The 18,223-nt window shown below is 39.8% G+C and overlaps 1 protein-coding gene across 1 annotated transcript in view; it reads left to right on the top strand.

Moving 5' to 3' along the window:
* Positions 1 to 18,223, top strand: part of LOC101854964 (cation-independent mannose-6-phosphate receptor) — a gene marked incomplete in the record, with an annotated part of 86,335 nt that overhangs the window by 3,982 nt on the left and 64,130 nt on the right. Inside the window, 6 exon segments of the mRNA XM_013085335.2 lie at positions 7,998 to 8,295; positions 9,602 to 9,830; positions 10,507 to 10,721; positions 12,555 to 12,723; positions 14,717 to 14,909; positions 16,217 to 16,320. Coding sequence (XP_012940789.1) covers positions 7,998 to 8,295; positions 9,602 to 9,830; positions 10,507 to 10,721; positions 12,555 to 12,723; positions 14,717 to 14,909; positions 16,217 to 16,320 — 1,208 coding nt within the window.

Raw genomic sequence — 18,223 nt, 5'->3', positions numbered from 1 at the left:
CTGAAGGCGGGCTTGCCATGCGGTGTTCCTTCCCAGACCAGAGGCAGAATGAAAGTTAGCGCCGAACCTTCGCAATAAATAGGCAAAAAATCACAAGACCGGAAGCCGGAAACCGTTCGGAGAAATAAAGATCTGCACTATATCTCCGACCTTTCGGAGAAATAGTCACCATGCCCGGAAGTTCTCGCAAGATCTACTCCTCCCCTCTTCTCTCTCTCTATCTCTTTCTGAATACTGTCTATCGGTGTGGACGATCAAATTGACCAAAACAAAGTTAAAAAATGATGTAAAAACACAAAAGTAAATTAATTTGGTCGTCTACAAAGATGCTACGGCTATTTAACTTTTTGAATCGAGCCGAACTACGCGGGTCGCCATTTTGTTTTGCCCGGAAGTTCTCGCGCTACTCCTCTTTCTCTCTCTCTCTCTCTCTCTCCACTGCCCACAGACAAAATTGTACGCTTTTAGTAGGCTAACAGTAGTAATGGAACATTTGTTCACGGCACAGAATTCTACAATTTTTCTGTTATCACAGTGTAGAATTCTGTGGTTTAGGGTGAACGCAAAATTGGTTGGCCTATATCTAGGCTATAACGGTGAACGCGCACCGGGTGAGAATAGCCAAAAGACTCGCCTGAACTATTCTCGCCCGGGGTGAGAATAGAGGTGGCCATAATCTAGAGGCCTATCCTCCTGACCCTGCTGTACTTGTTCTGTCACTGTGTTTCCAACTTGGCCAACTCTATTCGGACTCAAGTAAAACGAACGGTCGGTCCCACTCCGTAGTGTCGGTAGTGAACCTTTTTTTTTTGTACTGGAGAGGCGAAAAATATTTTTACATTATTATTATTCTTACCCAACTCTGCATGCTGTAAGCCACCAAGGGCCTAGGTGATTTTATCGGCCTGCGAGAGGTCAGGGGGGAGTCCTCGCACCATGCCCACATCGGGGTAGGAGCTCTATTCTCACCGGGGGGGAGATGGTGAGAATAGCGAATCATGAGTTATTCTCACCCGGGGTGAGAATAAAGGTAGCCATATAAAATATGGGTTTTATCGTACGGAGTGTCTATGTACACGATAACCGGGCAACTAGTCTCAGTATGTGTAGACTACGTAACGGTAACCGGGCACCTCGTCTCACCTAGTCTCAGTATCTACCTAACTACATAACTACATTTACGGTAACCGGGCACATGGTCTCAGTATCTACGTACACGGTAACCGGAATGAAAATAAATCAATTTGTCCTGTGCTGTCACTTGCTGAAAAAAAAAGAAAGTCATACAAGCGTCTTGTCGGGCTCGCCATTGTGACTGGTCAGTGAACCTGTGCGTGCATTATCACATTGTGAATACCGGTTGGGGTCACCAAAGTTCATTCTAAATCTGTGCACTGCGAAGTATAGGCCTATGGCTCCGGAATGGGAGGATTATATATTTATTTTTTTAAGGAGTGGTTATCCATACAATCAGGGTTGGTGATTTTTTTTTTTTTTAATAAAAATTTAAAAAATCGATTTTTTAATTTAAATCAAATTTTTTAAAATTTATATCGGATTTTTTTTAATTTAAAAAAAAATGTCGACACAGTTTGGGATTTTTGGTGGCTAAAAGGATGTTTTTTTAGTGCAAATTGCATTGTCTTTATTTTAACTAATGATTAATTTAAGCTACTGCAAAAGAAAGCCTTAATCTGCTATATCACTGCAGTGAATTATGGCTACAGACAAAAAATGAAGAAAATATAAGTCTAAAAGGGGGGGGGGGGGGGGGAATTATGCATAGATAAACTTGCATTTTATTACGGTGTGTGTGTGTGTGTGTGTGTTTGCGTGCTTGTGTTTGTCTAAAAAGAAAAAGAAAATGCTAATTTCAATTATGGAAAGAAAATAAATTGAATACTGTATTAATATTATTTTACAGTGACAGGGGGGAAAGCAGACTTTTAAGCAGGATATTATTAGTCTTCTAAACCTTATATCTGTTTAATAAAACCAAGGAAAGGAATTTTGAATGTTAAAATATGTAAAAACTGAATACATTTGTTAAAAAGTGATTTAAATCACTGATTTTTATTTTTAAAATCAAGTTGATTAAAATTTAAAAAATCAACTGATTTAAGTCAACCCAGTTCTGATTTCAATTTATGGGGGGGGGGAAAGTAAATTGATTACTGTATTATTTTACAGAAAGCAGACTTTTAAGCATAATTGTATTAGTCTACTAAACCTTATATCTGTTTTATGAAACCAAGGAAAGGAATTCTGAATATTGAAATATGTAAAAACTGAATAAAAATAATTTTTTTTAAAGTGATTTAAATCACTGATTTTTGTTTTAAAAATCAAGTTGATTTAAATTTAAAAAATCAACTGATTTAAATCAACCCAACCCTGCATACAATTGTGCGAACAACTCTGTCTAGTTATCCGTACAACATTTGTACGCACAATTGCAATTGCTAAAATCATCCGTACCATAATATATGCCCACAGGCCTAGATCTACATCATGTTCTATCATAGTAGACCGGCTTAATCTACCTCATTCTGTTTATTAGTTCTAATGGCTGAAATGACAGCGTGTCTGCATTTGAAGAAGTATTATATTATGAGTGTGGGTTCGAATCCCAGTCCCGGGAGGTTTTTTTCCTTTTTTTTTTTTTCTTCTCTCTCCTATCCCGACTGACCAACATTTTCCCCCCTCATAATTGTTTGTTTTGACTTCAAAGATTTCCACTAATGGTTTTGTGTAAAAACGAAGAAACATGATTGTCATAATTATATATCTACTTCTATATTTTAAAAGAAGTATAGATCTAGATTACTTTTCCTTTTAGGCCTACCAATTTAGGCCTGGTTTAAGTTATTAATATTGATGCTCAACCCAGGGGAGAACTAACTGTCCAGATGACTAGATCTAGTGATCTGGGCTTATTTTTACCAACAAGCTCCAAAATTCGAATTATAATTGTACAAATGACTCTGTCTGGTTATTGGTACAATTGTACTAATAATTAGTTAAAGTTGTACCTATTGTAACCGCAGCCTTTTTTAAAGGTACAGTCGGGGGAGTGGGGATGAAGGCAACTCCGGATGACAAAAACTGAACCTGGAGTTCTGGACTGCCTGGTTACCGTGTACATAGACACTCTGTGTTTATCTTGTCTAGATCTGGGGTAGATATAGATCTATTCGGACTCGGGTCAAAAAAAAAAATGTCTTAATTATTCGGACTCAGTTTCTAAGCGAGTGATGTGAGTGTTTACAAGGAGGTTACATAATATAACTGTCGTCAGGGGATTTTACGTAACCAAGTGTATACAGACCTGGTAACCGGGAACAAAGTCACGAAGTATACAATACAGGTCTGTAGAGGAAATCTTTTGTGACTTCGGAAAGTTTCAGTGCCCAGACCCAGTAGAGGGAGTGTGTGTGTTGTCAGTGTTAGTGTTTGAGCGCTTAATTGAACCAGCTGCTGGCGCTGTATGCTTCCCAGGAAGCTGAAAATGTTTGTTCTGAGAGTTCTATTGTCTGCTGGGGTAATAATATAGTGTAAAGCGCATTGAGCTTGTTTTCGACTTGTGTTTGTTTGTTCGTCAAGCTATAGGCCTTAGCATAGCCAAGAATGTAACATGGGTCTCAGAAGTGCAGTACTAGTGTCTTTTACCCAGTGTAATTGGTAGGTAGACTTTACAACATTGTCCTTGCTGTAATCACAAATTTCATTGTTCACGTTTCTATTTGGACAGTGCATCCGCTGTGGTACAGTGAGCGCACCCACAACACGTCTTTCGTTCAGACCATGTGGAGTTATCTGCAGGTGTAGACCGGGAAGTGTACCGCAGAGCGTGTACTCCCCAGAGAGGATAAAATACAAAATGTCAAGACTAAAATCACCAGAGGAACTTAGTTTCTCAGACTCCCATGGCCTCACAGAGAGATGGAGAATGTGGTCACAAGAGGTTTTTTTACGATATACATATATAATTTAGATTCACAAACGCCCGTTCACTTCTTCTAAATTATGCATGCTTCAATCCGCAAAACACGCCGACAGGCAAAGCTTGACAAGGGGAAATTTTCGCTGCAACCTACACAAGCCTAGACAACCGAATACCCCTATTTGGTGAAACTGACTCTCATGCAGAACAAAGAGAGGGATGGACAGAGTTTTTACGCCCAACTTTTCCTCACTTCACCCAGGTGGAAATGGGTACCCGGCTATAGACAGTGAACGATCTTTTCAGTTTGATAGTGTTTGAGCGCGTGAAATCCGCAGCTTGCACTGTATGCTTCCGCGGAAGCTGAGAATGTTTCTGAGTGTTCTCAGAGGGTCTGCTGGGGTAATAATAGTTGTAAAGCGCATAGAGCAAGCTCTTGAGCATGGATGTATGCGCTATATAAATGCAATTATTATTTATTATTATTATTATTAACTTTCCACGAACACATAGGTCTAGGACTGGTTGGGGAGGGGGGGGTGGGCTGAAATGTCTTCTGGTTGGTCGCTCGAAATGCGTCTTTGAGAGAAGGTTTATGACTGGGGTTTGAGTGACAGCATACGTAATGTTTAGTTACACCTACGCTCGTATGATGTGCAATACGCGTGAATGCTGTAAAACACTAGATTGGCCTCTTATTAAAGATTAGTGGTAATCAACTGCATTCGAAGAACAACGTACTTATCCAACGAAGCACAAGAGAAAAGTCTGATGTCATCCATGCATGTACCTAAATGCAATAGATTATAGATGACAAGCAGTTGGGATTGGTCACTTGGAATTGGAAAGCCGCGTGGCTGAGAGCTTTTCCTTATGACTTGATCTATCTCAAACACTTTCCTCTTGTCTGTTCCAGACATTTTATAGTGCATATCAGTGCGGTGAGTCCGTTTTTCTGCCCCCCCTTTAACTCATTCAACACCTTTGTATTCATAATTCATAACCGAAGTCGGTGAATCCTTAAAAAACCCAGTTATTTGTCTTCACATTATTGACCAAATTGACCCAACATCCCCAAGGGAGGTCACTAAAATATTAAATCTTTATCTCGGAGAGGGATAAACCCACTACACTGTGGCCCTTTTTTGGTATTAAATCTAAAAATGACAAAAACGTCATGAAATGGGTCATTAATCGAAAAAAGCAAACCTATTTTGATAGTTATTTATCTAATGAATGAACTTCCGGTAAAAGAGACCTGTTTTTGGCAAATTGCTGAAAAGTAATTTGATGTCAAAGTCGTCGTAAAGTAATGTACCCGAGCTGCTGTCGGTGGCTCACCGGCACGACGGTTCCGACCACGAGCCGCTGGGAGCGGCTTGCTGGAGATGAAAGAGTTCAGGAAATGAGATGATTGTGTCTCTTCCTCCTTTTGCACAGGTTCATATGTAAACGCACGCTCCGTATAAACACACTTAGGGGCCTTCCAGAGCACCGTGCGTTTAGGCGGAGACTACTGAAACACCCTAAATAAGCAGGCCACTGGCATCATCAGTTCAGTTCAGATTGGGTTGGTCGTCGTGGGCTAGCCAAATTTTCCTCCATGGGGGGAGCGACCAACATGACACAAACCGAGAAAACCGTTGATGACCTTCAATGACAAATACGTTTGTTTTTAAGGCCGCACGTTGGGCAATCAGTTTGTGCAGTTGATGAAGCCACCAGAAACTGAACCATTCCTCCAATGGGTACTGCCTAAGGGTCTGAACAGGAAGGCTATTCCAAAATCATAAGCAAGGGGGATAACTCCCCTCCCATGAATACAAATATTTTTTCAAACCTATTTTTTTATTTTACAAATTTTGGGGAAAAAATAGAAATTAGAAAGAGAAATTAATGCAATTTCGGAAAAATATATCTTTGTAAAAAATGTATGTCATAAAAGTTCTTGAAAATCTTCTAGCTTTACTTCAATGAAGGTGTCTGACTTGCCACTCTCAGTCTCATTCTTGCAGTCGGACTTTAGTTCTTAATTCTATTCTGATTAATCTGAATTGCCTCAAACTTATGCTAAATTTTAATTTTCATTATAATATATTTCATCGTTCGCGTGTTGTAGTCTAGTTCTAGCTCAATTGGGTAGCTTTTTAACTTGTCAGTACACATTCGGAGTGTTGAGAAATTCTTCGGCGATCGGGGTGAGTTAGGGTGTATTGTGTTGTCTTCATTTTGAGCCATTTTAATTTGCCACTTCAGTCCTGTAGTTTCTGCTTCTTCTGTACTATTTTTCTACCTTTTTGACCCAGGAAGGACTTGCGGAACAGGCGACCACCCCACCAAACACTATAAAGAAGAGAACCTAACCTTAACCCTAACCCTAACCTAACCCTCTAACCCTATATCTACTTCATAGTATAGGCCTAGTGGTCGCTCATTACGGAATTCCTCACTTGACCACCCCCCCTCCTCCCCACCAACGGACTGGTTTACAAAGCAACTGGACATCACCCCATCATACAGTAAATCTCTCTATTATAGATAAAGCACTGAGGTTACTGGTTCTAAATTAAGACCCACAGCTCATCATCAGGAGTTCAGGCAAGGGGAGAGAGAAGGGGAGAGGGGTACAAAAGGATATGTGTCACGATGTGGTGGAATCAGGGGCTCTTCAATTTTTGAGCATATGAAATTATTGGGATCATCTGAAAACTGATTTATTTTCGTTGCTTCCCAATGAAATAAATATCCATTGAAAAAAAAATAGAATCCAAGATATTTGCGATTGAAGGGAGTGAGGTTACCTGGCTTCAGTAGTGAAATTAACAAGAAAATGGCGGCCAAAGCTTGGTATCTCCAATAGCTAAAAGGTCTTTGAAAACTGAAAAAATGACACATTTTGTGCCTTTAATCAATGTTTTTCAGTAAAATTCACATGGAAATGTGTTTTTATAAGGACCTAAAAGAGGTCAAGCCAAAAAATAAGAGATGAAAAAATGCCAATTTCTCCGATATCATTATTTTGACGAGCACCTGATTCACCATGCTGCCTCACATATACCAACTTACTATATTACATGATAAAGGTTTGCTTGTGGGAACTAAAATGGTCAAGACAAGCAGTGTTACCTTTCAGCTTGTTAAATATTCTTCTTGCATTTTAAAGTTTCTATTTTTATATTAAAGCTTCAAAACGTATAAATGATTAATAAATGTGGGTGCCAGACTGCTTGATGGTCTCCTGTAAGTTCCGCCTGACTGACCACAATCTATCTGACAGTTTAAAATGATAATAAGTCCTACTTAAGGCCTGTGGAGGGTAATTGTATAAATATATTTTTGTTCTATCACTCCCACATCCTAATGCTCTACTTTGGAGAAATCTTATGGGCTAGCCCTGTCCCTCCCAGCAAACTACAGCGACCAAAACATTTATTAGTAAGACTAACGACAGTCCCAAGTCTGTAAGGCTAAAGGAAAATGTTTAGTATTGTGGATTGTTGTAGACTAGTAGACTGTTAAGTGGTCAAGCACCGAAATTTGTTTCTATTAATAGTCAATACTGCAGCTGTGGCCATGATACACAAGGGAAGCTGTCCCTGTAGAGCAGCAAAATTTTCTTTGTTGCCAAGTGCATATATATATATATATATATCTATGATGTTATGAGTACAGTCGAACCTGCTCTAACTGACACCTGTATGACAATCACCACAAATGGCCACTACCTGTTTCTCCCCTTGTGTCTCTATGTAAGACGTTTACTTAAGGCAGACATTTTTCTTCTCAACAAAGGATGACCATCTTAGACAATTTCAACCATTTTATAGCTATGGGGATTTTTTAAATACAGTTTAAAATATGAATTGTGTACTGACAGAGCAACATGTAGAACACAAGAAAGATAAAAGTTCTCCATTGAGTACAGAAATGTATAATTGTTGTCCCTGCCGCCACTCTCTCTTCTCATCTGACTTTTAAATAATAGGTGTTTTCAGGAATTGTTTAGACTGAGATAGACTTGACTTGAAATATTTTGTTTTTCCTGTGTGTACAGATTCAGCCCCTGGTTTTCTGTTAACGATTATACAAATGCAACGTTCAGCATCAGTCTATGCAGCAAACTTCCTCAAGACACCTCAGATGGTGCCCATAACTGCCCTGATGGAACAGCTGTATGTGCTGTCCTGCGTAATGGAACAGCTGTTGCCTATGGAAAATATACCAGCGATCCAGAAATATCTGAAGATGGGACTGAGACGGAACTGATGGTTATGTTCAAGGGAGAGGAATGTCCCATGGCAGAAGGGGCCGTCTACTCAACAATATTCCATTTCAGATGCGGCAAGACCATGGTACGATTTAATACTTTTCATGGTTGTAGTGACTTTGTTTAATGTGCATTGTTGAAAATTGGTCTTTCTTTTACTAGCAGATGGATGTCTTATTTTTTTAGTTGTAATAAAACACAGTGGCTGTGGTTTCAAACCTGTCGAGACAAACTATTGATTACAGATTCTTAATGGACATATGTTCAATTGATTTCATTTTGTGCCTTTTTCCCATTCTACATATGAAAGAATATTTTTGACATCTCTTGAACTTAGGTCCATTTGTGCAACAGTCATCCCTGTTTGGTAGTCTCTTTCTCTATCTGAAGTCGCCCCTCATTTCCTTTTAGCTTGATGTATTGAAAAATTAGCCTGTCTTACATCACTGTCTTCAGGGGCATTTCCGTTTGTTCATAAGTTTTTATAGTAAACAGTTCTAATTGGAGAAATGTTAGTCTGAAAAAAGAATTTAGACATTATTGTGCATGTTTGTGAAAAAACAGTTTTTACGTGATGATCTCAAGTGGTTTGTTGCAAAAGATATTTTATTATACATGTTATGACGCGGTGAAATCAGGCGCTCGTCAATTTTTGGGCATGTGGAGTTATTGGTGTCATCTTGTTTGTTTGTCTATCTTTCAATGAAAAAATACCCATCTATCTATAATAGAAGTCGAGGATATTTGCAATTGAATGGAGTGGGATCTCCTGATTTCAGAGGCAAATAAGTGAATCTTGGTACCTTTCAATGCTTGAGAGTCTTTTGAATCTGAAAATGTAGATTGTTTGTGCCTTTAGTCAACGTTTTTTAGTAGAATCCACACATGAATGTTTTTAAATGGACGTACAGCTGTTGAGTTAAAAAACAAATCTTCGATAAAAATTGCCAAACTGGCAGAAAAATGCTGGTGTCTTCCGTTTCGTTATATTGCTGAGCGCCTGATTTCACCACAGTGCTTCACATTTAGGTTAATGCTGATTTGCTGGCATCACCAACTCGTGGTGGTTGCATTCTTTTCGCTTTCGCTGGACAAGACTAAAATCTGGGTTTGAGTTTTGGTCCCTTGAAAAATCACCAGAATTTAGTCAGCCAACTGTTGTTAAAAAAAAAAAAAAAGAATTGCAGTACCATGTAATTGATAACTAAATTTTGACCTATGGGTGGGGATTACATTAAATAAAATGCTTTTAAATCATTGACCTCCTATGGGTGGGATTACTTGTGGGGGGGTTACCTCATTTGCTGTTTACCTTCTATGCTTTAAAGATGATCTGCTTTACTTCAGCAAATGATGTGTAAGTTTCTGTATCTTGTGTTTCTCCTCCCAAGGGATATCCACGATACTTGGGCGACCTTGGCTGCTCAGTCAACTTTGAGTGGGACTCGTATAAGTTTTGTAGTGACCTACCGACTCCGCAGAAAGAGGTACCATGTACGCTTGTCAAAAATGGCAGTCTGATTGATCTTTCTCCCTTGACCAAAATTAGTGGTGGTCACCTGGTAGATGAGTATCAAAACAGAAAGATCTTCATCAATGTTTGCAGGGATATTATCAAAGGTAAGTGAAGGAACAGAGACCCCTCAACTCTCAAGGTTAGGAATAATTATGAGCAATATATTGCCTGCTTTCATGGACTTTCTTCTCTGATTTTGTAAAGTTATGCATTTCGGAAGAGAATGTAAACTGGTACTGTAAAATATCATTTCTCGAGCTGCTCTTGTTACTATAGAAATACTTCTCATAATGTTTTGATCTATTTACTGTTCAAATTCACTTTTCTAGAAAAAGTTATAATTAATGATCAAATGTTTTAATTATCTTTTATCCTAATCAACTACTTGGAGCAAACAGAGGTTATAATTACCCCTCTCAATTTGTGGTGCAAACCTCCCCCTCGGTGCTGAGGTGCCACATAAACGGTACAACAGTTGAAGTCTTTTCTGGATGCTTCAATGTCTTCTTCTGTCTTGCTCTCTTTCATGCAGGTATGTTGAAAAATGGTCCTGTCTGTAGACCCTTAGAACCCTAAAAAAATGAGGTCTGCCTTTGAAAATGTCTCTTTTAGCGATGTGCTTTAAACTCATTAAAAGATTTTTTGATTTTTTTAAAATCTAAAAATCCACCAATGTCCAATCCTGTTTGTTCACTCCTGTACTGCTCTGCTCTCTCCTCCCTTGCTGTGCGCACTGTTTCATTGCTGTTTTCATTCCTCCATCGCCGCGGCTGACTACAGGGAAAGAAACGTCGGATGGAAGTGAGCACTGTCCTGAGGGCTCTGCCTCGTGCCGAGTTATTGGTGACGAGGGCAAGAGCTTTGGCCAGGCACTGAAGAAAATGGAGCCCATGGACGATGGGGTGAAACTGGAGTATGTCAGTTCTGAGGTACCTCCTGGCTGCCCGGGGAAGCCTTCCACAACTGTACTCTTCCGCTGTCCACAAAGAGGAGGGGTGAGAACGTTGGCATGTTTGTGTGTGTGTTTTTGGGAAGGGGGGGGGGGGGTGCTGGAGGATGGATTAACCTTTTGGGCCTTGGCCTACAGACCCTTACAGGATCCATGCACCGTAGCTCCCTTTGGTCCACAGCTAGATTGCTCTGGCTTCATGATTGAATCCTTTGCGAAGCTTTTAGCTCCATCCACAAACTCTGTCTCTGGATTTGGGCTCTGAGTGGCTAAGACTATGTTTGTTTATTTTTTATAGTACTCAACATACATTTACATATTGCTCCTAATCATGTTAAGTTACTGAATAGCTTTACCATAAAAGCGAAATAAATGGGCTTGCAGTGTGAATGATTAAACTGAGGACTGAGGAGACATAATTTCACATATGTATCTTCTGAAACCTTAGCTGTCCTTGGGCTGAAGAAATTGTGACAGAAACTTTGATAAAGGCCTTTTTAAAAAAAGAATTAAAGTTGGGAAAAGTCTGAATTAGATTTCACGTAATTTGCATTTTTAATAAAGATATTCTTTCGTTTTGAGGTTAAGGACATATGGGACTTTTTGTATTAAAGTTTGCCATTCCAGTTTACTTAGATTTTCATTTTCTTTGCAGTTTTGTGCAAATTTGGGAAACTATTTCACATGTCAGAGTTGACAAATCAGCCTTCTTCTTCATTTGATAAAAGTCTCTCATGTTGAAATAGGACCAGACATTATGATTATTTGATTCAATCTCCTTGGTAAAATCATAAGCAGTAAATGAAAACGGGCATGGCTTGTGTGCTATTTAGCACAGGAGGTTGTGGGTCGAATAAAGAAAGGAAAATGAAGTAAGAGATTTTCAGTTCATCGTTCAAAAATAATAATATTAGATGTCATTTGTAGTGCAAATTCCTGCTCAACAGCATGCTGTATGCGCTTTACAATCTATATTATAGAATAGAAAGATCACGTGTCGGGGCCATTTTTGTTGTAATGCTTAAAAGGTACCATAAGTTCTCTTTTGTTAAAAAAAAAATTGTTAAGTCACAGTTTTGTGAGGGAGGGGTTTCAACTTTCTACAAAATCCCCATCCCTCATAAACAGTTGTTTAAGGCACTGCAAAAAGTGATTTTCTTAATAATTGTGGGATGATATAAAAGAGTCGTTTAGTAATTTTTTGCCCAACGATAAGCCCACTTCAGATGCGTAAAATCCTATTTTTTTCTCAGATTCAGTTTACGTCATGTTTATTTGCAATACATGTATGAATTATAATTAGGTGAAAATATCAAGGTTTCTTTGCTATATTTACGCAACTTATCGTTATGTCATAGAAATATATACTTTTTTATTTGTGTGTATTTGAAACATGGGTTCATTTGCCATGTTTACTCTAAGTCTGGGATTCTGGAAACTGATAATTTTTCCCGAAACTCTGATTTTAGAGAGGATTATGAGGGAAAAATTTCATTTTCAGTCATGGACTGGTTAGCGGGTCTGACTCTGTCCACTTTTCTTACGCAAGCATACACAGGCATGTTGGAAAAATTGCCACCCTAGAATTACAAAGTTCTATCCGCTTAATACCTAGTTTTGAGAAATTCGGAATTTGGTGTAAAAATTTTGAGTTTCACAGCATGTACAGCTTTTTCGAATTCAATTCTTTGAATATCTTGAGAACGACTTGAATAATCTAACGATTTTGATAGAGTAGATATAACATTTGGTTTCTGACATCATGGTCTTAGTAACTCAAAACACCCAAAAATGCCTGATATAACGTTGCAAATCTAAGTAAGGTAGCAAAATGTCAACTATTTGTGCTGACATAAGCGTCTGACTTACGTTTTCCCAGAGCCGAGACCCCGTGCTGCTGAGTGACTTCCTGGTGAGCTGCGACCTGGAGATTGAGTGGGTCACGGAGTACGCCTGCCCGGTGGAGCATGTTGTCAGCAATACCTGTCAGCTGACCATGGAACAACATGATGTAGCTATTGACCTGTCGCCTCTTAAAGCTGCCCAGTGTAAGGATGTTTTACGTTTGCCCTCTGTGTTTTCAGCCTGGCTGTATGTGGTGTAGATGTAGTTTACATGTAGAATGGTCTGTGTGGTGTAGCTATATTATACGTGTATCATGTTACATTTTATCTCGTAGGTGGTTGGCGGATGCCCTGGTGTGGTTTGCTCCTTCCTTCTTTCCTATCAAACATCTATCGTCTTTATCTCCCCTCCTTCTTTTTTGTGTTTGTTACTCCTTTGTAACGCCTCTACTCTTCGGCACTTATATGACCTAATTGTGTTGCAAGTGCCGTAAAACTCGTATAAAAAAAAAAATGATAATTGTATCTCGCAATGTTATACACATGTTATTATTTCATGACTGGTGCAGTTATACATGAATCTTGTTATGTTTGGTGTAGTTATTTTATACTCATATATTATGTTTGGGTTGGTGTAATTATGTTAGGGGGCTCTCGTGGCCTAGAGGTGAAGGTGTTCGCCTCTCATTCAAAGGTCCCGGGTTCGAATCCGGGTAGCGACCGAAAAATTTTCTTCTCTAAAATTGTCTCCTTTCACCTCCTTTCCTGCTCTCTAGCAATATTCTGTCGTCTGCTTTCGGCTCCTCTTTCTGCAGCCTTTCTACTGCTATTCCTTGACTCCTTCTTACAGCTGTCTTTCTGCCACACCCCTGATCTTCTGGTAGGAAAGATCTACACCTAACCTTCTCGGACAAGGGCGAGTGCAAGTTGCGCTCGTTAAAAATCCCTTGGTGGTCTAAAATCGATAAGAGTAGGTTTCGGCCGCCACCCGGGCAAAATTCAAAATTTCCTATCAACTAAAAGTATTAGGTGTGTCCCGCGCGCTCATATGACCTTATGCAGTTGCGAGCGCCGTAAAACACTTACCAAAAAAAATATTTTTTTAATAGTTATGTAATACACATACCAAGTTCTGTTTGTATGCTGCATAGTTATATTATATATGCATCATAATATTGCATTTGGTGTGGATACATTGTGCATATGTCATGTTATTTTTGGTGTAGTTATATGCATATGCATTCTGTTCAGTTAGGTGTGTCAAAAGGGCTCTTACATGGTGAAGTTTCATTCTGATTTATCTTAGGCATTGAACTAAAAATAATTTTAAATCCTTGGGGGGGGGATAAAAAATTGGTATACACTAGTTTTGACTGGTGATTTGTTTGTATATGGCACAGTTGATGGAGGCCAACTTTGTCGTTGCATCTGTAAGTTATCTATGATAAGGATGTGTTTGGAATGAGAACCAAGAAAGCTATGGGAACTTCTTTAAATATCTAAATATCTCTCTATCTCTAGTTGCTGTTTTCTGAATGCCTGCTTCAGTTTTGTTTATTTTTTCTTGGTCTTTCATTGGTGTGGGTTCTGGATATGTTAATTCCAGTTAGTTTTAATCTCTGTGCTGCTCTTTGGTTTGTTTTCTGTATATGTGTGCCTCAGTTACTTTATAATCAATTGTTGTATTTTTTATTATTCACACCATGTCTCCCCCCCCCGGGGCAATGCCACTGACTGAAGAGTCTTTAGGCCTTTCCCAAAGGGGGGACATTTCTCATTCAAGCATAGTAGAATTGTAAATGGGCTGACTCATGTCATGCTTATAACTGTGCCTGATCTACAACAGGGAACTGCTGATTTTTCTTTCCTGATCCTTACACTTACTATTGTCATTATCCTGTACTTCTTTTGTATGTTTGTCACTCTCTTGTGACCTGCTATTTTGGGGTGACTTGATAGTCGAAGCCGACCTTGTGCTGTTGAATCTAGAGAGGTGAGCAGTCTAAGTCTGATTCCCTGTAAAGACTTCTCTGTTGACACCCACCCCTTGGCGCTCATATGACCTTATGCAGTTGCAAGCGCCGTAAATCCCTCTACTATAATTTTTTTTAAATTTTTTAACCCCACCATGTCTGTTCATGTTTTCTAATCTCATTGTTTTACTCATTCTTATCTTTATTGTTCGTGTGCTCTACAGTCAGCAGAGATGTGTATAGGGTAAACAACACTGATGGCAGGGATAAATACACATACTACATCAATGTCTGTGACTCACTCGGGACTCAGTGCGGTAACCAGTCAGTTCCAGGTCTATCCTCTGTCTGTCAGCGCAAAGATAGTGATTCTTTGTTTGCCAGGAGCTGTGGACAGAACAGATTTATGCAGCTGAGGTAGGCAGGAAAAGTCTCGTCTTATATTTATCATGTTATTTCTTCTCTTTAACTTCTTGCTTTCACAGGAGAAAATAGAGGGCAAGAATGTCAAAGGTAGATCAAGGGTAACTGACTTAAATACCTTTGACAGATAGGTAATGTCGAAAGACTGGGATTACATATTGACCTCAGGGTGCCAGCAAGGTCGTAAAGTCGTAAAAAAGTCGTAAATTCAACGCCCTGGTCGCAAAGGTCATAAATAGTAGTAAATTTGCCCTGAAGGTAGTAAAAATTTGGTAAGCGGTCGTAAATTTGCCTGCATACTGAGTGATGAAGCCAGCAAGACTTTTCAGTGAACCCAAGCCGCGGTACATGACTCCGTTTTTGCCGTTCGTGATTGTGATATAATATTCGTTCACCTTTTCCCCGCCCCGAGGGTACTTTTACGCGCAAATGGCAAAGGCGGCTATGGTGGCTGGCGGAAGTGTATGTGACACCGAGGGTCGATTGGGAAAATCAAGATATTATCTACTTTCGCTACCACCCAGAAATTTGCCGACGATAGACTGATAACGCAACATTTGCGACATGCAGGTTGTACAGTATAAACGCTGTGTCTCCGTGCAAATAAAATTTAATCATTACTCGGACTCGTCACCGTGCTGACACTTGTGTGTGTGTGTGGGTTAAAAGAAAATACAAGCGTCTTCCGATTTTAAGATCGTCGGGTTCGCCATCGTGACCGGCCAATGAATCTTCGCGCGAGGCACCGGTGAGCACAGGCGTTTGTTGGGGTCGCCAAAGTTCATTAAAAAGTCTGAGCATTGCGAGGTATTGGACTACGGAAATTTGCTCGTTAATCCGATCCGTACGCTTTGCATAGCAGTCTGTCAAAATAATTTTTTGAGAAATACTGAAAGTTTTAAAGAGATCTTCGTACTAGAAGTATTCTAAAATGTGAAGAATACAACCGCGTGGTACAAAATGACCCCAGGGTGTACGGATAGGGTTAAAGAGCATCTGGACAGAGAAATGAGTTGAGAACTATGGCTGCCAGTGTCTGCTTCAGATCTGGCAATTGAAGGTGAAGGTAGAGATTTAGTGACTGTGCAGGCTGGCATAGTATTTATTTGTTCAGATGGGATATTTGCCAGCTGATCCCTGACTCTTATTTTGGATTGGGTTTTAATATGTTTTAAGGCTTATTTCTGAAAAAAAAAATGTTTGCTATGAAGATGGCTAGGAGGTGTCACAAGGGGATGCCAGTGCTTTCTCATCTTGTCTATTCATGTACTGTGTGAAATAGATCTTTTGTCTTTCCCCAGATATGCCGACAGGAAATTGACCATGATCATGAGAAATGGCGACAAATGTCACACAAATTTCAGACGTTCAACCATGATTGAATTTTACTGCAACAAAACTGCTGGTAATTATTCCCATCCACTTTTACGAGTGATGTTTCTGTAGTGGAGGACAAATTTCCCTATATAATTTACTGTTGCCTGTGATTTAGTGGATAAGCTTTTTGCTGCTGTACTCAGAAAATATTGTTTGGGTTCCTGTGTGGGGAAGTTATTTTCGTCGAGTAGAGCCATCTTTCCTCTGGAAGGTTGTATCCCACTCAGCCAAGGTTAGCTCTGACAATCAGGGTCAAATTAGCCTGGCTCCTCAGCACTTTGACCCGGACCCGAGGGGACGCCGATCGGTGACAGTGTGATAAACCAACAAAACTGTTGTCGCAATGGTCTCCTTTTTTGACATGCGCACTTGTTAAAGGTATAATTTCCTGTCTTAATGGTTTGTGTGGTCTTTGATGTCAAAAATCTGTTTGTTTACAATAATTGGAGAACATTTTTTAAAAAAATATTGAGTATACTTGGCATGAGTGCTGTTTTACACGTACACCATGATGAGAATTAAGGTGATAAATGTGCTAGATCTAATGTTTTCTGTTCCGATTCTAATTCCTTTTATGGTGAACATGCGATCATCACGTTCCATTCTATTTGCTCAATATGCTGAAAATTTCCTAATGATTGGCATATTTTTGCCAAGATACAGGTATGGTACTGATGTATCCCATCTGCATCCTGGTCTTTGGGGACAAAATTTGTGCGCGCTGCGTGGTGGAAAGTGTTCATAATCTGAATTGTGTTGATGGGGGCATATAATGTTTCAGTTGTACATTTTGCTTGATATGCCTTGCACTCAACCTGCTTTATTGTGTGGGGAAGTTATTTTCGTCGAGTAGAGCCGTCTTTCCTCTGGAAGGTTGTATCCCACTCAGCCAAGGTTAGCTCTGACAATCAGGGTCAAATTAGCCTGCCTCCCTAACACTTTGACCCGGACCCCAGGGGACGCCGATCGGTGACAGTGTGATAAACCAACAAAACTGTTGTAGCAATGGTCTCCTTTTTGACACGCGCACTTGTTAAAGGTATAATTTCCTTTCTAAATGGTTTGTATGGTCCATGGGGACAAAAATTCGTGCGCACTGCGTGGTGGAAAGTGTTCATAATCTGAAGGCTGGTGTTAGGGACGCGTACCGTCCAATAACACTGCACTGTTAGGGAAGCGTACACACTTCAGTACGCTTCCACAGCGCTACGAAATTATTGACCCGTGTTTTTGTGACATCGACGCTCGTCGACAGTAGTACAAAAGATGTTTCAATTGTCCCTTGGAGAGAGAGAGAGAGAGAGAATGGGATAAAAACAGAGAGAGAGAGGGGGGGGTAGAGAGAGAGAATGGGGTAAAAACAGAAAGAGAGAGAGACGGAGAGAAGGGGGTAGAAAGAAAGAAAGAGGTAGAGAGAGAGAGAGGAGGTGAGGTGTTTGTTAATATAATAAGAATTGTCATTGATTCCTGTCGATTTTCTCTCTGCGTCGGTTCACAGGCTGACCCGGTGCAAAAACCGTCATTATTGCAGCCTACACATTGCACACATAACGTTGCCGTCGTGCACAAACCTCCTAAGCGCCACTGACACTAAGGAGAAGCAAAGAAACTGATGAAATTCTTAACATTTTAAAAAACTTTTCAACTTTGTTCTTGAGTGAATCATTGATGACGGCTTGTGTGTATGTGTGTGTGTGTTTCTTTTTTTCTTTCTCGATATGTCCCCATCTGTCGAAAACACACACACACACACACACGCACACACACACACACACATATTCATTTCCTCTCTGTATCTGTCCTTTTCATTCAGAAACACTCTCTCCCTCTCTCTCCCTGTCATCTCTCTCTGTCTCTCTCTCGCTCTCTCCCTGTCATCTCTCTCTCACTCTTTCTCTGTGTCATTTCTTTCTCTCTCTCTCTCTCTCTCT

Source organism: Aplysia californica, unplaced genomic scaffold, assembly GCF_000002075.1.
Source record: "Aplysia californica isolate F4 #8 unplaced genomic scaffold, AplCal3.0 scaffold00366, whole genome shotgun sequence".
Classification (NCBI taxonomy): Eukaryota; Metazoa; Mollusca; class Gastropoda; order Aplysiida; family Aplysiidae; genus Aplysia; species Aplysia californica.
Note: the sequence above shows the minus strand (reverse complement) of the source record. Positions and strands in the feature narration are given on the sequence as shown.